The sequence below is a fragment of the Sabethes cyaneus genome, chromosome 1, assembly GCF_943734655.1.
Source record: "Sabethes cyaneus chromosome 1, idSabCyanKW18_F2, whole genome shotgun sequence".
NCBI classification, from domain to species: domain Eukaryota; kingdom Metazoa; phylum Arthropoda; class Insecta; order Diptera; family Culicidae; genus Sabethes; species Sabethes cyaneus.
Genome location: NC_071353.1, coordinates 146,615,361 through 146,641,562, shown reverse-complemented (window position 1 = coordinate 146,641,562; position 26,202 = coordinate 146,615,361). Strand labels below are relative to the sequence as shown.

General features: G+C 38.7%; 1 protein-coding gene across 1 annotated transcript in view; it reads right to left on the bottom strand.

Annotated features, from left to right (window-relative positions):
* Positions 1-211: 211 nt before the first annotated feature.
* The window catches only part of LOC128746386 (zinc finger protein 62 homolog), a 42,414-nt gene continuing 16,423 nt past the window's right edge, over positions 212-26,202 (bottom strand). The window contains exons 3-4 of the mRNA XM_053843437.1: positions 18,933-19,868; positions 212-2,108 (exon numbers count right to left, since the gene is read on the bottom strand). Of these exons, the coding sequence (XP_053699412.1) occupies positions 212-2,108; positions 18,933-19,868 (2,833 nt within the window). The remainder of the gene's footprint in view (positions 2,109-18,932; positions 19,869-26,202) is intronic.

The following is a 26,202-nucleotide window of genomic DNA, read 5'->3' as shown; positions in this document are numbered from 1 at the left end:
GAATCGTACTTGCTTTGGATAAAGCGATGGAATTATGATATTATCAGAGGAGCAGGATTATTTAATTTTAATCGTTTAAATATATTCGGAGAGAGGATATTCCTGCACACTAACAGTGGTTGAATATTTCTCGGAATATTTCCTTTCGATATACAAAACTTTGGAGAAATAATTTCGTCCTCAGTGAAAACTTTGCATACCTTGAATGCGATTATTTCTTCGGAAAAACTGTAAGTAGCCCTTCACAGTTGAAATCCTTCGACTCGTCGGAGGTGTGTATTTTCCGGTGGTTACGTACTCCACCCAGTGTCTTGTACGGCAGGCCACAGATGTCACATTTATACTTTATCTGACCGCGATGCTGCTGCATATGCTCTTTGAGCCCGCCCTTGAATCGGAATCCTTCCGTGCAAAACCGACACTTATAGGGCAGTTCCATGGTGTGCGATTTCATGTGATCTTTGATGCCACCCTTGTACACGTACCGTGCCCCGCATAGGTCACATTCGTAAGGTTTCGGAACAAGGTAGGCGTGTTTTTTCTTGTGCGATCGCAGCGTACTCGCTCTTTTGTATGTTGAACCACAGATGTCGCACTTGAACTGTCGGGCATCGCTGTGACGCCGCATATGTTCCGAGAGCCTACTGCGAATTTCGTACCGCCTTCCGCAGTACGAACACTTGTAGGGCCGATCTGTTGGTTCTGAGTTGGTATCTTCCTGGTCGCTTTCAGCGCAGTCGCTCTTCGAAACGGTCCGTTCGTTGTTGTGGGACTTTTGCTCACTTTCGTTCAGACGAGGTTTTGTTTCTTCTCGTTCCAAGCAATTGACCTGACCGCTTTCGCTACAGATGGTCTCCGAAATGGCTGTATGAATATTTTTGTGAATTTCTCGAGCGAGTTCCCCTGCCGAACGAATTTCCTTAGAAGTATCACACTCCTGGGGACGGGCCTTCTCTGCATGAGTTTTTCGGTGATCTTTAAGACTATAAGGACACACATAGGATGCCCCACAAATGTCACATTTAAACAGTCCATCGCTGGTGTGGCAACGCACATGCTGAAAGAGCCTACGTTTAAACTTAAAACCTTCTCCACAAACCAGACACCGGTGTGGACGGTATGTGTGGTGCCTTCTCAAGTGGCTTTGCAACAGTTTAGTCGTGTCGAACGGTTTACCGCAGAATTTACATTTGCAATAACCTTCCCGCTTATGTTCTTCGTGTCTATGATACTTTACAGCTTTCTGCGTGAAAAAAGTTTTGCTACATATGTCACACTCAAACGCTCCTTGCGACTCGCTGTGAATCCTTCTGTGTTTCGTGAGAGTTAACATTTTGTTGAATTCCATACCACAGATGTCGCAAACGTGTTTACCACCCTGGTCCTTCGGTACATTGCTATGATACTCTCCATGTTCTGAACCAACACCGTGGCCAGTTTCATCGGGTGACCGACACCTACCGCTCACGTTACGCCTTTTGTGCATAATCAGGCTTTTCTTCGAGCAAAAATTAAGCCCGCAGCGGGAACATTCGAACTGCCGATCCGCCAGCAGGTGCTTTTTTCGATGACAAGTGAGGCTACTTTTCTGAACGAACTGCGCATCGCACAGGTCACACCGGAAAGGTTTCGGCACAAGGTAGGCGTGGGTTTTTCGGTGTGAGTTCAGAGAACTGCCCGTTTTGTACGATGATCCACAGATGTCGCACGTGTGCGGTCGTTCAGTGCTGTGACAGCGCAAATGGTTTTGCAGCAAACTCTGCGTCAGGAATGCCTTTTCGCAGACGGAGCACTGGAAGGAACGGTCCTTCTTGTGGCCCCTTAGGTGGGCATTAAATTGTTTTTTCAACGAAAACTCTTTGTCACACGTTTCACATTTGAATTTTTGATGCCGCACATGATTCGCTTTGTGGTTGCCCAGCTGGACGGTGGTGCTGAAAGACTTGTTACATAAGTCACATTTATAGGGTCGTTCACCGGCATGGGTCTTCCGGTGCAGTGAAAGGTAATTTGCTGTACCACATCCTTTGCCGCAGATATCGCAAATGTATTTCGACTGGCCGCTGCCATCACCACCGGTACGTTTTGGCTTCGAAATATCCGTGTTGCTGGAACAGAAGAGAAGTGAAAGATAGATTGTTATGGTACAAATTGGAGTGGGTCATTTTGATGAACGTTGGAAACTTTTGATCAATTAATAGTAATTTATTGTGGTTAAATCACACGATACACCGTGATTCAAGTCAGTTAAATAGGCTCAAAAAAATCTAAGGACTCTAACAGTAAGAGCTTCTACAAGCCTGCCACAAACGTCTTACACTAAAAACTAGGTTCGTTCGTCTGTTCTTCAGACGGAACGACCGAAGAATGGTGGCAAACCATCGCTACCGTAGTAAAACAGCACGTCGAAAAACAATTTAATTTAAAGATAGCGAAAAACAATATTTTTGTTGTCTTGACACAAAACAAAATGATGAAAAATTGGCAAAGAGGTAACGAAGAAACAATAAAAAACGGTGAAACACCGATAAAAGACAATGAAAAGATAACAGCAACAAAAATGCGACATAGAAATAACACAAAGACAACGAATACTAAAAAAGACAACAAAAAAAAGAACAAAAAAGCGTCGAAAATACAACAATAAGATTATGAAAAAGCGACGACGAGGCAGCGAAAATACGATAAAAAGGTAAAAGACGACAAAAATACGATGAAAGGATGTCGAAAAAACGACAGAGGGGCAACAAAAAATACTACAAGAGATAATGCAAAACGACGAAATGACTATAAATAGATGTACAAAAAGCGATGAAGAGACAATAAAAAGACGTTAAAACAGCAACAAAAAACAACGCGATGAAAAACGATTAGAAAGCGACAGAAACACACAAAAAATGGTGAATATACGACAGAAAGAACAACAAAAAGACAACTTTTTGCTGTCTTTACAACGCGCAGGACGAAAATTATAAAAATAAACGATAAGACAAAAAACAGCGAATACGAAAATGAAAATGCGATGCAGACGACGAAAAGATGACGACGAAAAATTAGCGACAAAGACAAAACAAAAACACGATATTAAAAGCGTCAAAAGCACGACAAAATAATGACAAAACGGAAAAAGGTCCTCAAAAACCATCAAAAATAGAAAACATGACAAAATTGTTCATTAAATAAGCGACAAAAAGACGATAAAATATGCAGAAAAAAGACGACTAATCTAGGACAAAAAGACGACAATAAAACAACGAAACGACAGTGAAGCAAACAACATACTGGTTGTCTTTTTTAATATGCCAGAAAAGGGCACTGGGTTAAAAGGCCACTGCAGCGATAGTCTTAACGATCGTCATTCGTGATGATAAAAAGACAACACAGAACGATGGAAAGATGACAAAAAAAAACACAAAAAATGCTAAAACAAAAAAGGTGACAACGACAAAAAACGAAAACGAAGACAAAAAGTTACAACCAGACTACGGAAAGGTAATGTAAAGATAGCAAAACGACCACGAAAAGACGATAAAAACATGACAGAGAGTCGGCGAAAGGCATCGAAAAATAAACAACAAAAAGATAACAAAAAGAACGCAAAAAACGACAAGACAGCAAATGTTGCGGTCCATTTGCCGACGACAAAGAGACGGCAAAAAGACAGCGAAAAGATAACGAAAAAGTTATGGCAAGTAGACGAAACGCTGATGAAAATAAAAGACAAAAGACGCCAAAAAATGACAAAAAATGTCAAAAAAAATGATAAGACTAAAAACACATGCAGAAAAAACGATGAAGAGTATTGCAATTTTCAAAAAAACGCACAAAACCGTAAGCGTGCGAAAAGATTCTTAACTTTGGGCGTTTGGGTGGTTTGGTGCCACCCTTTCGCGAAGTGGCTTTCCTCGTTACATCGCTTGCACAGTTTGGACCGATCGGAGGCTTTGCATTTTCCCGTCCGATGGCCGGAACCCATGCACATGAACACGCCGTTTGCCCATGAGTGCACACACGAACCGACCAACCTTGATTTTGCCAGAAGCCAATATTTTGCTGGCGGTTGCCTCTGGCTCATTGATGGTTGCGATTTGCATATCACGGTATGCCATTCGTAACCTAATGTCTGAGGGCGCCACCTTGATCTTTATTATTGATCGGACACCCATAGTACTCGTTCTCCTTTTCGAAAGCAACTGACACCTTCCAATGTTGATTCGCATGTTATACGCACTGAGTATTTCGACATCTGAAGTTACACCGGGATGCAATAACCTCGGTATTGGTAGCCCCTGACCTCCCCACTGCAGTCAAGCCATTCCTGCCAGCAAATAACAGCCGTCCCGGATCTGCATGTGGATCCATATCCACATGCCCATCCACATCCACATTCCATATCAGGTAAGTGCAAAAACTCCGATAACAATTCTATCCGTTCTACCAGAATGTGCGTGGATGTTCGAACCATCACAACACAGTCGAACTTCGATATAATCGCTTCAACAAACCAGTAGACACTGCCAGATCATAAAGTTTTGTAATCCGGCTGGCAGCAAAAATGTATACCAGTTATCGACATTATTGACTGCTTTAGGCGTAAAGATAGTCTTACTGACTGTCCGTTGGTAAATCCTCTGTTAAGTCTCAATCTAGCTGCAAAAACAGCCATTAACAAGCCCAAAGCTTGATGAAATCACCAGTTTTAGATGTTTAGGAGTTGAAAACAAGTTTTTCATTTCTAATAACAAAACCTTCGTTCAGGCCAAGGTTTAATATAATGAGCTTTAACAGGAAATTAGCAGTCATTAGCTTTTCGTCGGAGAGTCCAATTTCGGAAGCAGCTTTCGGGCCCAAAGGCGGGGTTCTGTTTATAGAACTGTATTCACTGCATTCTTCTTTTCATTTCGAACACAGCGAATATTTTTTCACGAACAATTTTTTTGTTTCAAACAAAAAAAACTGCTTTTGAAATTTACAGAATCGATGACGACTCATCAGCCTGAAATTATCATTTGGGCATCAACCTCAATGTTTTTCCCGTAACTTATGAGACTGAAGCAACTGCCATAGTTTGATCGGGTGGATCACGGTAGCTTCCTTGCAAGGCTTGAGAGCCTTTCTGCCAGTGGTCACACTCATACCTAGCACACCGTAGGTTTAATGCGAAAATTGGACTTCCGAGTTTTGCAATCGCGACGTTCTGCAACATCTCTGGCGTACAACAGAGGAGCAACCTTGGACCGTGCTGCTCTTTTCTATTTTTGTAAATGAGCTATCAGCTCTCCTGCCAAAGATAATTTAAGATAACCCGACCCTTCAAAAGAATGTTTCGTCCTAGAAAAACGAAGGAATCGCAGGATTGCGAATTAATTATTAGTTAGCACGAAAATCCCAGCTAATTTTTGAGATTGAAAACTCCGGACTTTCGGGTACATTTGGAAATTATAGTTTAAATTTAACTGGAAATTAGACTCAAAATCGGATTTGAAATTAGACTTAAATTTTTGAGTAATTTGTACTGGAAGTTTTACTTGGCATTAGACAACATCGGATCCAAGTCAGAATCTGAAGTTTTTAAATTTTAATTTAAAGTTTTTAAATAAATTTGACTTGAGATTAGACTTGGAACTGCATTTGAAATTAGACTTGAAAATGGAATTCGAACTGTACTTTAAACTGGAGTTGAAATTAGAGATTAAATTTGACTTAAAATTGGAATTAATTTAGACATGAAATTGGGCTTAAAATCGGACATGCAATTAAACTCGATATTGGACATTAAAATAGACTTAAATTTTAACTCATTTGAAAGGGGGTCAGTCCCGGCCTAGTGATTAGCATTCACGCCTCTCACGCCGAGGACCCGGGTTCAAATCCCAACCCCGCAGAAGTCACGAATGACGTAAGCTGTTAAAGTGATTATAATCGAAACAAAAAAAAACTGATTTGAACCTAAAATTTCACTTCAAACAGGGCATGGTAACGAACAGATGACGAGACAGCAAGTGTTAGTTGAAATTTAAATTGTCATTTTTCGTCTTATTTTCTCACACACCTTACCTCTTTTCTGTTCCGCTTTTTCTCTTTTCCAGTCCCGTTTTTCACTTTATGTTCCATTTTTTCACTTTCCTTTGTACCATTTTCTTGGTTTATGCTCTTACTTTTCATTCATTTTTCCTCCGTTCTCTCTTTTTACTTTTTCATTATTTCGTTTTTCTTCGTTTCCTGTTCGATTTTTTGATTTTTAGTCTTGTTTTTCCTTATGCTTTGCACTTGTTTTTTTCTCTCTGAGTTGCCTTATACGTCTTCCGTTTTTTCGTCCATTTTACCTTTTTCTTTACTCCATTTTTTCCGTTGTTTATTTCTTCTTTGTCTGTCATTTTCCAGTTTTAGGCCCATATTTCTCCTCTTATATCTCACATACAAAAAGTATGAACAAAATAACCCGGGGAGGTCTGAAATAAAAATGAGTTCGTAGTCAATGAACAGCCTTTATATAGCCAGTATCGTTTCTATGGTTAACATTCGTTCACAGGAGTTCGGCTGGTGCGGTCGTGTATTGAAGTCAGTCCGTAAGTGAACAAGCGTAGTGGAAAAAATAAAAAAATTGCGTTCGCCGGTCGAGTGCTCCAAGGAGTTTTTGGTTTTCGAAGTCAGCTGTGTGGGGGGAAAAATGTGCTGGGAAGTGATGAAGTCGTTGGAATTGTCCAAATTTCTAAAAGAAAAGAGTACGAAAGGAAAAATTTTAAAATAAAATTGCGTGTCAGTGGCACTGAAAAGTGGAAGGGAAGCGCAAACGAAAAAGTTGTGCATGCAAGGAAATATGAGTGAAAAGGTCACAAGCGATAGCGAAAACAACAGCCTAGCGCGTGGGTTGATAGTGTTACGCAGTGTGGGTGAACGCATAGCCATTTTCATCAGAGACTGAAAAATTCTCCACAAACTGTCATGACATGCGATTATGTGCTGCCTTGGCTCGGTGTGAGTGAGTGAGTGGAAGATCTGAATTTGTGGGAGCGTATGTAAGAGTGCGTATATAACAGAACCTACTATAAAGGCTAGTAAGTATTCGCTCTGCCAGTGAAACAGTGGAGCCATCTACACTATTCGGTCGCGTGAGTGAACGAAATGTAAACATTGAACGAAAAAATTGCACGTATTTTACTGGTTAAATTCGTGTACTCCAAAATAACGTTTGCTGTTTTGTGAAGTAGTGTCTTAAAGTTTTATTATTCAGGAATCTGTTTTCGAGGAAGGTACCGAAATTGATACAGAAGTGCGAGAGTGGCAGGTACTTCAATTGATCGTGTATTTTCAGTTTAGTTTATAGTACAAAGTTTAAACGAAAAATTAACAAATAAAAGTATACACTAATCTGCATAAGTGTGATTGAAATAGAAACAAAATAAATTGTTGTTTATAGTGGTACCTAAGTTTTTATTCTTTTCGTATTAAAAACCAAGATATTGCCCTTGATTTGCACGTAAATTTGTTTATTTTAACATAGGCAATGATAGAAGTTTCGAATAAAGATATCTTTTGTAGCAAAATTACAGTTCGCCAGTCCTATTTTAAATAATAAATAATATTTGTAGATTGTATATTAACATGGATCCCAACAACATTGACGAGGAATCTGCGTCGAATCAGCTGCCACGAGCCAAAAACGTCAGTCGAATGGTTTGCGTTGTACCAGGATGCTTACAACGGTATGCTTCAGGACATTCCTTCCATGCTTTTCCTAAAAAAAGTGACAAAGAGCGCTGGAAAATTTGGGTTCATAATCTACGATTAAAGATTGAACCAACGGCAACTGCTAGGGTGTGCAGTTCGCACTTCAGTTCTAGTAACTTCATATCTCCATGTAAGTACTTTGAAATTTTATGATATGCTGTGAATTGAATTGTGAATGAATTGAGTTTTTCGACTTTCAGTAAAACCTCGTAAAACAAATCGCTTAATATTGAAATCCGGAGCAATACCTGATGTAAACTTGCCGCAGCCATATATGAGCCCTGCAAAAAAATCGCTGGCTGTGCGACGTGCTGAAAGGGCTACCAAACGAAACGCAAATAAGAAGTGTTCGGGAGATCTTTTACATAAACTGAACAAAAAAGTTGATGTTGCGGTACAATCTGATATCAAAGAATGTATCGATACGGCTACGCAAGTGAACACACTCGATATTGACTCTCTATTTAATGGACGCCAACGAGCTATGGCAATCCAGTTTAGGAACAATGCCGAATTTACAGCTTGGACTGGCTTGAGCTCCCCCGAAATGGTTCGGTCAATTGTCAATGCTATTGAATCTTTGTCGATGTACAAGGCAAAAACACATTCGAACGTACCTCTCGAGGAACAAGTTTTGATAGTTTTTATCAAGATGAAAACTAATTTGTCTTTTTCTTCTATGGGTTCGTTATTTAATTTAAACTATCAGACAGTATCGAAGAAGTTTTTCGACACAATTCCTTGGATTAAAGCAATATGCATTCATTTGATACCGTGGCCGTCTCAAAATCAAATTAAACGAAACATGCCACATTACTTTAAACCAGATTATGAAGATGTTGTTGCGGTGTTGGACTGCACCGAAATCGCAATCCAAAAACCGAAGTGTTTGCACTGCAGAATAAATAGTTATTCTCATTATAAAGGACGAGAAACCGCGAAATACTTGATTTCTGTAACACCAGGTGGTACAATCTCATACGTTAGCCAAGGATATGGCGGGAAAAGCTCAGATAAGCAGATCGTCATCAAGGAAAATATTCTACGCAAATTCAATGCTGGAGAAGCTGTAATGACAGATAAGGGATTTCTTATCGATAACGAATGCAAAACGTTAGGAATCAAGCTTATACGTCCACCGTTCATGTATTCGCAACGGCAATTGAGCCAGATAGATGCAGAGGAAAATAGATCAATAGCTGCTGCTCGAGTACACGTGGAAAGGGCGATACAACGCATTAAGCAATTCGGCATTTTGAATGACAAAGTGGAAATACGTTTCTTACCTGTTTTAGATGATCTGATGGTTATCGCTTGTGCTATGACCAATATTTCCAAACCGATTCTCTCTAGCGGAAGATTTTGAGCATTTGATGACTTTCTTTTAAATTAATGTCGCCTACTTTTTGATTCATTTCTGAATAAAACGTTGTTTTATTTATTTAGTGAGTTATTTATTTATATCAAAGGCATCCCTTGTCGGTTTTTGAAAGTGGTTGAAAACAAATACTTAAAAAAAATATTAAAATAAACTTCCCGCAACAAATCTATCATTGCTTGGACATTAGTCTCATTAAAAGAAATAGTTTAAACATAACAATTATCATTGCTTCAGAGGTGTTGATGTAACCTTACGTAAAACCGCTGGGTACTTTTTCTGCTCTTTCCCCAACGCTGTTCCACATACGCCACAGTTAGAAGTGGTACAGCTGGCTATCTGAAATATCACTTTTCTTCAAAATTTTATTAGCAAAATTATATCGCCAGCAGATGATTCGGCTCAGCCATCATGTGCTTTACGCTTTCCCAAGCTTGGCAATGATAACTTAAGTTCAGACAAGTCGCGAAACTAGTGTCTCCATCGCCGTGGGCATTGTGAACGTCAACCGGTAATATATGTTTAGCCTGAAACACTTGTTCACCTTCGATAAAAAGTCTTCCACCTTTCGGGGCCAGCATACGATATCCGAAAGCAGAACTTTCACCGTCAAGTTTTCCTTATGAGCGGCCTGCAGAACACTAATTTCAATGAGAATTTCTACATTAACGTTACATTCTATTGTAATAGATTTTCAATGAGCATCAGTAATACACTATTAAGTATCAATTGTGTTTTAAAGAAATTCAAATTTTTAATATTTATATAACAAATTTAAAGATATCTGTAAGGCAGAAATTTTAACTTCGCAAGACACACATTTTTAACACTAAAAATTTAGCACTTTCGAGTCTCTGTAGTTTTACTATTAATGTAAAATATAGTTGAAAAAGGTTTAAACTTTAATTTCAACGTTACCAATTATCCATTTTGAATTTCCAATGATATTTTTTCCGTTCGCAAACATTAGGACAAAAATTCACTCTTTGTTTACAGTCTACTTCACTCACGCGAAACGTCAGATTCAGTGCTGGCAAGGCGAATAAGCAGAGCTTGCTGATCGGCAGTGTCCACAACAAAATGGAGGCACTAATCCCTGATCGTAACAGAATGGAGAGGTACACATATTGGCGCTAACAAGCCTTTGGACAGACGGTTGAAGTTTTCGACTGGTAGGGTAATTTGGGGGAATTTGGACACCTAAGCAATCACCTATTATCTGTGAAGAGAATACTGGCTGTGCGCACACTTCGAAGTGCGGTGGCATAACCGGTGCAGAGGCTGGTTTATATATGCAAAGGAAAGCTGCAAATAAATCACGTATATCTCGCGTTACTTTTCATTTCGTCCAGTAACAAATGTAAACAGATCCGGTTTATCACAACAAATTATTGCTCTTTTTAAACTCCATGTTATACAAAAACACCTGCCCAAATAGAACTATTTTGAGGTTAAAAAATTAGCATTATCAAAATGTCCAATGTGCACATTCGAATTACGGATGACTGACTGTTACTTCGGTCGTTCTCATCTGATGTCCAAAGTGCAAAAAAAATCAAAACAAACCCAATCTGTACATTGGACGTTTAGCAAGTGAAAGTTTTTTTTCGCATTATTTATGCATTTTAAGTGAAACAAGCGGCCTAATATTGAAAAATAGCCTCGAAAATAGCGTAGCACGGCAACGCACGTATTTTACGGTGATCTCGCTTAATTTATGTGCAATAGCCTGGAAAAATAAAATCGTCCAAAGTACAGCATGAGATGGTAAACAGTCCAATGTAACTTTTTCCATAATAAACCAAAACTGCTTAGTTTTAATTAGATTTTTAAAATCTCCGTTAAATATTGAATGTTATTATTCATCAACCACGTTGAGTGAATGACTGAAAATTATTTCATTTTGAAACAATTTAAAGTTCAATTCGAAGAACTTCGATCTCGTTTTTCTCAATATGGTGGAATTGTTACATTGGACGAAATCAAAAGTGACGCGAGATACCGTGGACCCCCGTTCGTTTGACCGTTTTTAATCTGAACACTTTTTAATTTGAACCCCGTTGGTTTGCACGACGTGCAAATTAAAAATGGTTCAAATGTCATTCTCAACATGGTATCATTTCCTTATGCAGACAATGCACATAAACACGATTTGTTTGTACTGGTCTAGCATATTTAATCAGTTTCACAATCTGTTTCCCAACGATTACGATAGATATTCGATCGGAGAATGAAATATTCGCTGCTTGCAACTGCTAACTAGATCAAATCATCAAAACAATAACAAAGAGCAAAGCGACCAGTTCATACGAGTTTCAGCATATTTAGGGTGGCCAGTTGTTCAAATTAAAAAGTGACCCCGTTAGTTTGCATGAGGAATCGTTCAAACGAACGGAGGTCCACTGTATATCGGATCGAATCCCGATTTCGTTGATTTACGTTCGCACAGTAGGCGTTGAAACGAAAGAGCGCGGCACCGACAGCTCAGACGGCGCTAAATAGCGGAGTGGTGAGGAAGTATATTTAAGTATTGGTAACTGGCTTAGCAAGGCGGGTGAGTGTTGCCAGTATCGTTGACACGTTCCATACAGGTATTTATTCTAATAATAATATTTAATAACCATATTGGATCAGCGGTACTGGTGAGCAAAATATCCATATTAAATTCACCTTCAATCACATGTTAATTTTTTATATTATTGAAAATTACCACATTACCAAATACATACAAAATATTGATAATATCGGTACAAACGAAAACATAATAACATCTGCATACAGCAACAACAAGCCAGACGAAAACCGGCAAGGGACTTCCGGTTTTTTTTTTTGTAGATTAGTGCTAGCTCAAGTGGAGAGGAGAGAACTATGGCGAGGACAGGAAGGATGAGAGGACTACAAAATAAGAAATTACTTAACGGAAAAATGAAGGTATGACATAGAACTTTTACCAGAATATTATTATAACCTTACTATATATCATATTATAATTGCTATGATTGTTATGAACAGCATAATTGTGGAAGGCTGGATGATGGAGTGGATTGCCAACCGGAGTCCTTAAGGTCTGAAACAGTTATGCCAAGTTCTTCTTCTCACAAACAAGCCATCACGTGGGTTAAAGCTGGTGCAGCGAAATTGATTATTACATGGAAGGATCCTAATGTTGGAAGGAAAATCTTAAAACCCCGGAATGCGCACAAGTGTCTTTGCTTGTGGGTCCGCCAAACCCCTTTTGGTCCTTCTATAACAGCATTAGTATTCATTTGATAATCAAATTCGGATCTACTGTAAGTCTACCCACATACACTGGCAAGTCCTTGAAATGATGGTGGATTTCCCTCTTACTACTACTACTTACTACTACATATTTCTCCTCTTATATCTCGTTTCCTCCCATTTTGGTTTCTCCCATTTCCAGTCCCGTATTCCTTTTCTTGTCTCGTCTCTTTTTTCTGCCCGCTGCTTCCTCTTTTCCTCTTTTTCTGTTTCTTTTGCTTTTCTTTTCCTGTTCCGGTTTTCACCCTTTCTTGAGTCCAGAATTTCCTCGGTTTCGTTTTTGTCTATATTCTATATTTCGAACGGATTGGTATTTCGAACGAAATTTCCGCCAGCAAAATCAAATGGGCAAAACATCTCGTTCGAAGCAAGTCGAACGGAATAAAGGTTCGTTCGAAATACAGAATAGGGGTGTATATCTCGAGATCGGCTAAGAACACCTCGATGCGATGAGTGATTCTAATGTGAAAAAAATCTGCGGAACACGATGAAGTTGGAACTATTCTGATCAAATTGTACTCATTGAGAGAAAAACGTAAATTTAGTTTTCAAATCGAGTTAAAAAATATTTGGGCTCAAAAATAGTATCTTTTTCGAATTCTTTGGGTAATTGGCTTTGAAAATGTGAAAATTCCCGCACCACGATCTAGTGAGGTGGCCCCGGGAGGCCCTGTAGCCGCAAGGTTACCGAGTCTGCCTTGACAAGCATGTGGTCGTTGGTTCGAATCCTTGTTGAATCAGGCCATTCGATGTTAAGTGACTTTAGCATGGGTTTATGCTCAGGCCCCTTCACATCATTTCTACTGCTTACTGCATTTACTAACAATGAAAACCTCTTGCCAGAGTAAGTTAGATTAGTTGAAAAGTAGGGCGTAGAAGAAAAAAGGGAGTTAAAAATACCGACACTTTAAGCACGGATAATAAGCAGTTCGCTCACTCTATAGCGATACTGCAAAAATAACGAAGTGCGGAACAACACCTGGATGTAATAGGTCAAAATGCTAGTCCTAGTGATAACCCAAGTAACATTTTTGTTATATAACATCTTATTAAACTATTGTACAGGTATTTCCAGTTGAATAAGTGCTCAATAAGCTATTATACAACAAAAATGTTACTTGAGAATAGCAAAGCAAAGCCTAGGTGCTAGATTCCGTTATCGAAACTTGACCTTCTGTTTTTGTACGACAGATTTCGCAGCCAGCTGTTACAGTACAGGACAATTGCAAGGCCAGTTGCTACGATCCTATTGACTCTAACAGCCTCTCCCAGCCGAGATTCGAACATACGACGACTGGCTTATTAGGCCAGCGTCATACCTCGAAGTCAACTGGGAGGATGTGTGTGGGCAGTGATAATATCCATACCAAAAAAATGAGGTGGTCTAGACTCCGTACGGTCAAGCGAATCACACCCTTGTTCCGGTCATGAATGAGGAGTTCATTGCCGGTTGCCACGGGGCTAAAAACGAAGAAAGCGCCCGGTCCAGACGGGATTCCGAACAAGGTACTGAAAGCGGCGATCCAAGTATACCCTGATACTGTTACCGAAGCCGGGGAAACCACCAGGGGATTCGTCATCGTAATTTCCGGAAATATAAGCAAAAGAAAATAAGAGGGTTTGACAAGAACGGGTATTTTCCCTCAAAATGGAGGTGCCTCCTTTCTGACCGAAAACGAATAATCTGGCAAAGTTTGATTCAAAGCCGTGAGGGTCGATTATCATGGGACTCGGACACTTGACGTGGAATGACCCAAATGTAGCCAATTTATGAGTTTCGCTGACGACATCGACATTGGACACATTCCAGAGTTATGGGACACAATTAGCACCCTTTCGACGTAGGACTACGTCTTACGGCAAGTTTTGAGATAGAGTGTCATTCCAAAAAATCGAAAAATGCGAGCGTCACGAAAAATGAAAGGTTTTGAGCGCTAATAGCTCAGCGGTTTTCCGATCGATTTTCAATATTCTTACACCAATCGATCGGAAAATCTTCTAAGAATTGACCCAAATGAAGAAAAATATGGATTCTTGATGTTGAACTATTGTAAAATTGAAAATAATGAACCTATGTTTTACCAGAATTGTCGCTTTGTGATTGGTTGTAAGATCCTTTACAATTATCTAAACCTATACCAATTTGATATCTGTGCTTGGGAAGTAAGCCAAAACAAGTGACAAAGTTTCCTCATTTCAACAAGATTTCTTACCACCGCGGTTAAACCTAGACCATTTTGATGTCCTTGCTTGGGAAGTACGCCAGAAAGAGTGACAAAGCCCCCTCGTGCCAACAGATTTCTTACGAACGCGATTAAACCTAGTTCAATTTGATGTCTGTGTTAGGGAAGTATGCCAGAAAAAATGAAACAAGTTCGTTGTCCCAACAGATCGCAAATTCTTTACTGCGAGACGATTAAACCTAGCCGAATTTGGTATCTGTGTTGGAAAAATGAACTACAGCTGTAGTGTACGGTTATAATACGACTCTGTATGAATACGCATGCTTGCCCCATTAGAAGTGTAGTGAAAAGATGTGCTGTTGATAAAATAGGATTGAATTGGTAAAATCCCTTCAACGTGGGGAACCATAGGTAATAAAAACAATCTTTAATTTCAGTAAGGTAGCAAGAAAGCAATAGTTTGTGTTCTTGATTTTGTTAAATTGTTTTCAAATGCACAATCTTTTGAGAATTGGGTCCTAAAATTTGAGATAAAAATATTTTTTTCAAAAGAACGATAAAGCTCCACGTTGTTACTATGAGTGCACAGCTTTTTCTTTTGCAAAACACACAGTTCAATCAAAAATTAAAAAGCAAAAAATAAGCTACAATTTCTACCATGACATTACAGATCTATCTTGACATTAAGGAAAAAGTATCCCGCATTTTGCACCTTACTGGACACCCCAGTCTAAAAGTGCGACTGGCACAAAAAGTGCGACAATGCGAATGCTGTGAGTAAGAAAGAGAAAGAGTGACAACTGCAATGTTGCTGTTTTGTTTTGTCATATACATTAGCACTAGAGAAAATAATCTGGATTAATCACCTCCTCGACATCGCTATCTTGGTCTACAGAGTTTGACAGTACCCCCATTAAGTTGGACCCCTCAGTATTGTACCCCAAACAACAATGGCCGTCGCATTGATTTTCTATGTGATTTTCCGCCCAGTGTTTTTGACTTTTCAGATTCAGTCACAGAAAAATGGCGACGTGCCGGGGGGTCGGGATTAATCCAGGTACAGCTGCAAAGCACAATATATTTCTGGCAACAAGGATAACTATTTTTCCACAGGCAATCCTGGTTTGACATTAACTTTGACAGCAGTGAAACAGCCGATCATTTTGACAGTTCACCCAGAGATGCCAGAAGTGAAGACATGTCTTCATTTTGAAGACATTTTGGTTACAAAAAAGTGAAATGTCTTCACTTGAAGACATGTGAAGACATGTCTTCACCATGCAATTTAAATGGGCGGAAAGCCGAAAGCAGACAAATGAAGACATTTTTCCTTGATTCGTGAAGACTTTTCAAAAAATCACCTGGCATCTCTGAGTTCACCTTGTCTCGGTTAGTTTTGCAAAGTGAACTTTGCTGCTTACTCATCGCGATCCGAGGGTAATGGCTTCAAGAAACTGCCAGTTGGCTGCTTTTTGCTATCAATCGCTTGGCTTTAAGCCTAGTAAAGCGATCAATAGCTAGGACCAGAGCGGCCCGCTTTCGTTGCTCCCCATCTATTTCTAGTTTTACGCAGTGTTGCCACATATTCATCTGTACTGAAAGGCAAAAAAATCTTTTTCGTCTGTACTTTTGCTTTCAAAAATCTGTACCACTAGGTTTATTTGTTGCATAGGAAAACCTGGTTTGTTAGCTTTAAAATATACATAAGGCGCAAATTACTTATTTCTTTGACGATGTCTGTACATATTCTTACTAAACTTAAATACAGGCACGTTTTATTTCATTTGCATGCGTGCCAAGAGATGCTCCTCTATTGATTTAAAGTAACAATACTGAGAGAAAAAGATGGGTTTTGACACCCAAAAAAAATCTGTACCTATCTGTACTTTATGACAAAAATCTGTAATCTGTACCGTACAGAATCTGTACCAAAACAATTGGAAAAATCTGTACTTTTCCAGGTAAATCTGTACATGTGGCAACACTGGTTTTACGTCACCGATTGTATTCCCCTGCCGCTACAGCCGATTTCACTGCATCTTCACTGCAGCTGGTTGCTTCCGCTGCTGGTTTGTCTCCGCTGCTGCTGATTATCCTCCGGTGCTGCTGCTTACTCCTCGAGACTTATTGTCAAAAGAAATAACGAGAAATGCAAAGCGGCAGCTAACGGCTGTAAACACGCAGTTGCATTTCTGTTCTTCCTGTACGAGAAGTTTTCATCAACCTCTCCAACTGATACTAGTTGTTAATGGAAAGTTCCACAACTAGCGGCGTGTTAATCAAAATGTGGACAACATTGATATAAGCAAGTGTGCTGTGGCTGGTGCCAAAAGAAGAAATGCTGGAGTTTATGCTCAGAAATCCTACATCGTATTTTAAAAACTTTATGTGTTTTTATAAAGGATTTAGGATAGACGCTTGTAATCAAAATGAAATAAACACAAGACGTAAACAAAACGGTGTTCGTGACATTTGAAGACAAACTATGGTTTCTTTTTATAATGCGTGTTGTCTTGGCACAACCACGCAGCGCACTATTGATAGTTGGTTGCCCTATATAAGGTTGCCTAGAAAATTAATTTTTGTTTAAAATTTAAGAAAACAAAAAAAAACGTTTTTTGACGAAAATAAGCCAAAAATTTAAAATCTAATATCGAAATATGTGTTTTTTGACGAAAATAAGCCAAAAATTTAAAATCTAATATCGAAATATGTGTTTTTAGCATTGTAGCACCGTAAATACAAAAGATACAGCAAAACTTTGTTCAGCAAAATTGTAGATAATAACTTGGTCTATAAATGATTCATATATCACATTGTCAAATTTTGCTCCGCTGAGACGGCACTATCAAATGAATCAAAATTGAGTCAAAGTGATCGAACCATCCTTGGTTTTTAGACCTAACTTTATCGATACAGACTAAAAACGAGATAGGGCTTTAGGACCCAATTGAACGTATGCAATGTTACTACTTTGATAAATGTTACATACAACGCATGTAGCATGTATATATGTTGCATATAGCATGTATACATGAAGAATCGAATGATTACAAGCATGAATACATGCTACTATCACTACAAAGAGACTTACGTAGTCCTGCGTCACCTATATATGCGGTCGTGTCTTGTACACAACCCCTCTGATTTTTTACTGTGTGAATTGCCTTCTGTTTCACCAATTGTTTGGCAAATACCATGTAAAACAATTGATTAAAGAGAACCTTATTTTCCATTTGAATACCAGGGATTTGATGAAATAGGAACTGATTTGCATAGTAGGGATGATGTCCCGTAACGCTGAAATGCGTCATTGGCATAATAACTGCAGTAGACAAATACGGAGACATATTCTTACTGGAAGTCGTGCTTACTACGGACTGCACAGGACCCTAAGATCTGGAAAGCTTCACCCCTGACTAAATCTCGACGGGGACTTAAAAGCACTGGCCGTTTTTGAACGTCGTGTGCTTAGGACCACTTTTGGCGGTGTATGTGAGATTGGTGTATGGATGAGAAGGATGAACAACGAGCTGGTGCAGCTCTTCTGCGAGCCCAGTATCCAAAAAGTTGCTAAATCTGCAAGCGTACAATGTTGTAAGAATGTCGGATAACAACCCCGAAAAAATGGCGTGCGCCTCGAATTCGATTGGTACCAGAGGCAGTAGCGAAGAATTCGCAACGAAGCAGATTTAGATGAGCCAGTAGCAGATAGGCGGATACCAGCTTCCGCGAGATCCAATGGAAGCTTGGTAGGCTGAAGATGAAGCACTCTTACTAATTTTGACGTAGGATTACATCCTGCTGGAACTGGAATGAATTCTGGACTGGACTAAATTGGAGAGGGTTGAAAGGACTCTAGGCTGGAGACTACTAGACTGGACTGGAGAGGATTCGACAAGATTGGACTTAACTATGGATTGGAGTGATTCAATAGCCAGCAGACGAGGAGCAACGGGTAATATTTAGCAGCACTTTGGAAGGGAAGGAGTATATCATGAAACGAAAATTGGGATCAACTTCAAAATTGGGAAGAACGAAAAATAAAATTTCAGCAAAAGAAGTTTTTGGAAGGATTTTCTTCCATGAGTACATGAAGTTTGCTCGTCAATTCGTCATTTAACTTTAAATTTAAAATTTAGCATAATGTGAACAAAATTTGTATTTTTAAATATTTATTCAGTCCAACATTTTCGGTTTGAGACTAGTGGACCTTCATTCCTTTTTTGAATCTGTTTTATTTCTGTTACAATAGACTTGTGACATATTTTTTTCTGAACACTCAGGAAGTATGAACTTTCTTATGCTTTCTTAAAGCGCTAGGTGATTTGTACGACGAACCACAGATGTCGCATCGATACAGTCGCTCATCGCTGTGACAGCGCATGTGCGCTGCTACGCTGCTTTTCTGTAGGAATCCTTTTCCACAGATCGGACATTTGTGTTCAGGATCCGTGGTGGTGTGAATTTTCAGGTGTACCGTTAGCGATCCTTTCCAGTAAAAGTCTTTGCCGCACAGTTCACATCGGTATTCCATTCGGCGATCGGCGCTGTGAATTTTCAGGTGATCTTTTAACTTTGAGTCGAAATGAAACCGCTTATCGCACACTTCACATTTGAACGTTTTTGTACTAGACCCGATGACAGTATGAGCTCTTTTATGTTTACTTAAACCACTAGGTGATTTGTACGACAAACCACAGATGTCGCACTTGTACGGTCGCTCATCGCTGTGACAGCGCATGTGTTCTGTTACGCTGCATTGTTGTAGGAATGCTTTTCCACAGACAGGGCACTTGTGCTGAGGATCCGGGCTTTTTTGTTCAGGATCCGGGGGTGGATGGGTCCGGTGTTTTTTCAGGTGTTGCGTTAATCCTCCTTTCAGGCAGAAAGATTTGCCGCACACTTCGCAGTCGTATTCCTTCCGCCGATCGGTGCTGTGAATTTTTTGGTGCGCTTTCAGTTTGGCGTTGCTGTGGAAGCGCTTTTCGCACACCTCACACTTGAAACGCCCTTCCGATCCATGTTTGACGGTTTTATGTGTGTAAAGGTTATTCTTTGAACTAACAATTTTGCCGCAGATGTCACACGCTACCTGTGATTCCTTCGGGTTGTGAAGTCGTCTGTGTCTGACGAGATAGCTTTTAACAGCGAACTTTCGATCACACATATCACACGCGTACTTCGGCTCTTCCTCGTGACTACTGGCAGCACTGTTCGTGTTCGAAACGGATATACGGATTTGTTTTTGTTGCCGTTCATCAGCTCGGATCGTCTCATCCAATAATGTGGCATCACTGGAACGGAAGAAAGGCAATTGATAGATTGTAGGAAATTAATGAGAGCACTGCTTTTAGCTTAGGTTCGTTGACAGGTGTGAATGTTTGGATAGGTTCAAATTGCATGCAAATCAAGTTTTCTGTTTTGAAGTATAACCATTTGAATTTTATCTTTTATTTGCATCATGTTTTCGTTAACTTTTCGCGTTTTCGCCGCATGTTTTTTATCTTTCGTATCATATTTTTGTCGTCTTTTTATAGCCTTTACGCCATCCTAAAACCACATTTCCATCGTCAGTTCGTCATTTGTTGATTTGTTTGTTCTTCAATTCTATTGACATTTGTTGATTTATTTTCGCCGCTTGTTTTGAATGGCTTTTTGCGAATTTTATCGTCTTTTTTGTTGCTGGTTTTGGCACCTTCATTTTGGCATCGTCATTTTGTCAAATTTCCTTCGTGTTTTTTGTCATCTTCTTATCGTTTTATGGGTTTTATGGGTATGAAATGGGGAAGGCATCTAGGAAAAAGCACCCAACATAGGTCTAGTCATTCCAAGCTCCTAATCTAGCACTTCCACATGGCCATACATGGTAATACTTCAATTTGTATAATTGAGTAGCCAAGCTAGGAGGTGCTGGTCGTGGTGGTTTTCGGTTCCTAACCTTACAGCTGTAGTTTTAGGCAACCAGTAAACCACACGACTTTATTTTCAAGTGTTATATTATTTAAACTAATACTTTTTGCAGATTAATCTATTTTCAGAGAGCGAAATACTGTTCTTGCCGTCCTGTTTATTACCGAGACAATCAATAGAGTAAGGAGGGGTAAAAGTGCGATTCAATGATTTATCGGTGCAGATTCCGAGTAAATTGACTACATTGGCATGGATAGGTGACTACTTTGACTTTGGTGGTTTTGATGTAATTTTTTGTTATACGGAAAATACGGTATCAACAGGAGGATATTACTTGTTGAAAATTTGTAGCAGCGTTTTACATCACTCACATATTTGTTTTGAAAATACGGTGAAAACAATTTACAAAATATATTTCGCTTTTCCATAATTTAATCAAACCCCTTCAAGTGCCTAGCGGGGTAAAAGTGCGATACACGGACGGGGCAAAAGTGCGATTTATGGACGAGGCAAAAATATACAGCTAATTATATACAGCTTTGGGCACCATATTACAGATACTAGAAATGGAAGATCTGCAGAAAATTGTGTTGGTGAAACAAAAAACAAACTTTTGGAAAAGTTTCGATCTAATACTTGGAGGCTGCAATACACCAGCGCAAAATAGGAAAGGTGTAAATTGAGAATATTCCTTACCGAAACATAACTTAGATTGAAGATAATATGGTTTTGTTAGCTACTGTTGTGCTAATTTCATGGATTCGAGGTTCGCACTTTTGCCCCGCTAGTGGGGTAAAAGTGCGAATCTGCACTTGATCAGAAGAAAGAAGAATTTATTTTGCAAAATACTATTACCACAAATGATTTATAGTTGAATGTGAAGACATTGAGTTGCATTGCATCACTAAAAAATATATTATGTTGTTGTCCTTCTTTATATCACACGAAAATTGATGACAATTTCAAACATCGCACTTATGTATTCGCCTTCGCCCTATTCTACTGCCACAAAAGAGGATCATTAGCACGACAGTCGTGAACTGTCGCAGTGGTCTTTAAACCCAATGGTCTCTTCTGGCATATAAATGGAGACAACTTTAAATGTTGTTTTTTATTGTGGTTTCGTCGTCTTTCAGTCCCATATTTGTTGTCTTATTTGTATTTTTTTACGCTTTTTGTATGATTTTTTGTCGTTTTTTGTAGTGTTCTCTGTATTTGTTGGGTTTTTTTGTTGACGACTTTTTGACATTTTTGTCACTGTTTTGGCGTCGTGATTTTTCCGGCATTCTGTCGTATATGCGTAATTTTTCTTCGTTTTTTTACATGTTTTGTCGTGTTTTCACGCCTTTTTAACGTCTTTTCTAGGGTCTTTTTATTGCTGATTTGGTGTCTTTCCGTCGTCTTTATCGTACTTTCATGTGATTTCCGTCGTGTTCGTCGAACTCCGTTTTTGACATATTTCGTCGATTTTTTAGCCGTTTCTGGTGTCTTTTTTGTTGCAGCGTTGGCATACTTTCCTCGTCATTTTGTCGATCTTTCTTTTTATTTTCTTTTGTTGTAGTTTCGCCACTGTTTTGGTACCTTTTAGCGCCGTTTTGTTTGCTCTTTTTACTACCTTTTCATCGCTCTTTCGTCGTCTTTCTGTATATTCGAAGTTCATTTTGCATGTTTAGTTGCCTTTTAACGCCTTTTTGTCATCTTTTTTGTTTTTGTTGCCGCTGTTTTGGTGCCTTTTTGGTCGTTTTGTTGTTTTACAATGTTTTTTATCACCATCTTTTGTCGTGTTTTTGCTGTATTTACTTCGTATTCGTCACTTTTTATGATCTGTCTTCAAATCTTTTTGTTATCTTCAAATTGTTTTTTGTTGTCTTTTTACCATCTTATTGTCGTCTACGGTTCAGTTGGTGGCTGTTGTTTTTTCCTGCTGTATTGGCGTCTTTTCGTCACTTTTTTTTGCCATATTTTCGACGGCTTGTTTGTTGGCCAGACAAGATGGTTTCATTTTTAATGCCTTTTGTAGCCATTCTAACGTCGGTTTGTTTTTTAACGCCTGCTTTTGGTATTTTTTGGCACAATTTTTCGTCGGATTTAGGCGTTTTTGTCATCTTTTTTGTTTTTGTTGCCGCTGTTTTGTTGGCTTTTCGTTATCTTATTGTTTTGCAACGTTTTTGACACCATCTTTTGTCGTGTTTTTGCTGTATTTACTTCGTATTCGTCACTTTTTGTGATCTGTCTGTTGTCTTTTTGTTATCTTCATATTGTTTTCTGTTGTCTTTCTACAATCTTATTATTCTCGTTTACGGTTCAGTTTGTTGACATCTGTTTTTGGCATTTTGGCTGCTTTTTCGAAGGCTTTTTACTGTTTTAGTCATGTTTTTTGTTGCTGTTTCGTCATTCTGTCGCATGTTCTTCATTTTTTCATTGTCTTCTTTTGCATGTTTGGTCTCATTTTGCATGGTTTTTAAACGGTTGTTTTGGCGTCTTTTCGTCACCTTCCTCGTATTTTTGTGACATTTCCGTCGTCTGTTTTTCGTTTTTTGAACTCTGACATTGGCCAAAAAAAGCGACGAAATTTTAGCGACTTTTTGCCGTTTGCGTCGTTTTTTCTTGCTTGCTATTTTGGCGTCTTTTCGTCGTCATTTTTTCGATTCTTCTCATCGTTTTTTGTCGTCATTTTGCCATTTTTCCGTTGTCTTTTCGTTGCTTTTTTGCCATATTTTGGTCAGACAAGAAAATGGTTTTAGTTTTACTGTCTTTTGTCGTCTTTCCAACGATATCGTCTTGTTTTTTTACGTCTACTTTTGGTATTTTCTGTCACATTTTTTCGTCAGATTTAGGATTTTTAGTCAACTTTTTGTTTTTGTTGGCGCTATTTTGATGCCTTTTTGGTCATCTTGTAGTTTTGCAGCGTTTTTTGTCACCATCTTTTGTCGTTTTTTACTTTGTATTTACTTTTTACTGTATTTACTTCGTATTCGTCACTTTTTGTGATATGTCTGTTATTTTTATGTCGTTTTTTTGTTGTCTTTTTACCAATTTCTTGTTTTCGTCTTCGGTTCAGATAGTTGACATCTGTTTTTACCATTTTTGGTTGCTTTTTTGTCGTCGTTGTTGCTGTTTCGGCTTTTTTACAACTGTACAACGCCTTTCTGTCGTATGTTCTTAATTTTTTCGTTGTCTTTTTTTGCTGTTTTTGTCTCATTTTATGGTTTTTTAAGCGGGTTTTCGTCGTATAATTTTTTTTGCTGTTGTTTTGGCGTCTTTTCGTTGTATTCATCGTATTTTTGTGATATTCTTGTCGTCTATTTTTCGGTTTTAAAACTCTGACCAGACACGAATGCACCGAAGGTGTAAATTGTCTTTAATAAACAAACAAACAAACAAACAAACAAACAACATAAAATCTGACGTTGGCCGGAAAAAACGACGAAATGTCAGTGACTTTTCGCCCTTTGTGTCGTTTTTTTTCTTGCCTTTTTTGCGCTTTCTGTTACCTTTTCATCGCTTTTTTTGCGGTCATTCCGCCCCGTTTTTCTGTTGTCTTATCTTTACTTTTTTGCCATATTTTCGTCGGTCTGTTTGTTGTCCAGACAAGAAAATGGTTTATTTTTACTGCCCCTTCGCCGTTCTTTTGTCGTCTGTTTTGTGTGTTTTGTCGCTTTTTCGAAGCTTTTTAATCGTTTTTTGTAGCTATTTTCCGGCATGTCATCAACTCCTCATCGCCTTTTTTGTAGCTATTTACAGACACTTAGTCGTTTGTTATTGTTATTTTATTATTTTTCTGCTTTGGCGTTCATTTCGGCGTCTTCTCATCGTCTTTTCGCCTGTTCGTCATTACTTTTTCGTCATCTTTCGTCATTACTCATCGTCTTTTCGCCTGTTCGTCATTACTTTTTCGTCATCTTTCCATCGTTTTTTCGACGTCTTTTTGCCATCTGTCTGCCGTATTTCTGTCTTATTTTTATGGTCTGTTTGCCCCCATTTCAACGTATTTTCGTCCTCTGTTCGTTGTTTTTTTAACGTCTACTTTTGGTTTTTATTTATTTATTTCAGAATTCTTGTAGAGTAAGCACTTCACCTTCTTTGATTCTATAATCGGTATTCATTTGACCACATATTATTACTATTTGCTATTACTGTTTGCCATAATTATCACGTATGCTTGTTACATTTGTTGCTATCTAATTTGCATTTGAACTTCTTTCATTTAACCAATCAACGCACGTGCGATGAAACCGCCTATGGGATTGACTATTTTCAACGTCAGCTAGAAGATAGTTCCATAAGTTGATTGCTTGCACAAAGAACGAGTCTCTATAGTGAGCGGTATTTATCCGAGGCAGCAAAGTTCCTAGTTCGCGCACTTCTTACTGGAATCAAATGTTCCGATAAATAACGAGGACGTTGGCAGATTATTTTGAAGATTGTAGAACAGTAACGTAACTTGAGAAAATGCTTAAAAGAACATCCAAGTGGCTTGGATTTACTGGAAGTTTGCTAAATTGGTTTGACTCCTATCAAACTATCTAACGAACTATGCAAGTAAGAACGGATCACGAGATTTCCGAGCCGTTCTCCGCTTATTATGGGATCGCCCAAGGCAGTCATCTGGGTCCGTTGGTTTTTCTGCTATACTTTAATGACGTGCACTACTTGCTACTTGTCTTATTTTCGTTGTTCGTTTTTCTGACGTTAGCCGAAAAAAACTCGAAATTTCAGTGACTTTTCGCTGTGTCCGTCGTTTTTTTCTTACTGTTTTGGCGTCTTTTAGTCGATCCTTTTGCGCTTCTTGATATCTTCTCATCGTTTTTTTTGTCGTTACCGCCGCTGTTTTACTGTTGTCTTTGCGTCACTTTTTTGACACACTTTCATCGGTCTGTTTGTTGTCCAGACTGTTTTTCGTCATTTTATTGTTGTATTTTTTTATATTCGTCGTCCTTTTGCCACCTCTTTGTCGTATTTTTGTTGTTTTCGTGATTTTCTAGTTTTTTGCGTCTGTTTTTATTTATTTAATTGCTTAAGATTCATCTAACGCTGTTGTCTACTTGTCTGTTTTTGTTTCTTTGTTGTTTTTTCGATGGCTTTTACCGTTTTTGTCGCCTTTTATCTTATTATTTTGGCGTCTTTTCGTCGTGATTTTGTCGATTTTTTTGCCCTTCTTGATATTTTCTCATCGTTTTTTGTTGTCATCGCCGCTGTTTTGCTGTTGTCTTTTCGTCACTTTTTTGGCACATTTTCGACGCCTATTTGGCCAGACAAGAAAATGGTTTCAATGTTAGCGGTCTTTCCGTTGTACTTTTGTCGTCTTTCTATCGTTCTATTTGCCATCTCTTCGCCGTCTATTTTGTCGCCATTTTGAAGCTTTTTAATCGTTTTTAATAGCCGTTTTTCCGTTTTTGTCATCTTCTCGTCGCTGTTTCTGAATCTATTTACAGACATTTCGTAGTTTGTTATTGCTTTTTTTTGGCCGCTGCTCTGGCCTTTTTTCGCCTATTCATCATCACTTTTTCGTCATTTTTCCATCGTTTTTTCATCGTCTTTTTTGCCATATTTCTGTCGTCTTTTCATGGCCTGTTTGCCTTCATTTCGACGTATTTTCGTTTTCTGTTCGTCGTTTTTTTACGTCTACTTTTTTTGTCGCATTTTTCGTCGGATTTAGGCGTTTTTATCGTCCTTTTAGTTTCGACGCCTTTTTGACACCTTTAACCACGTCGTTTT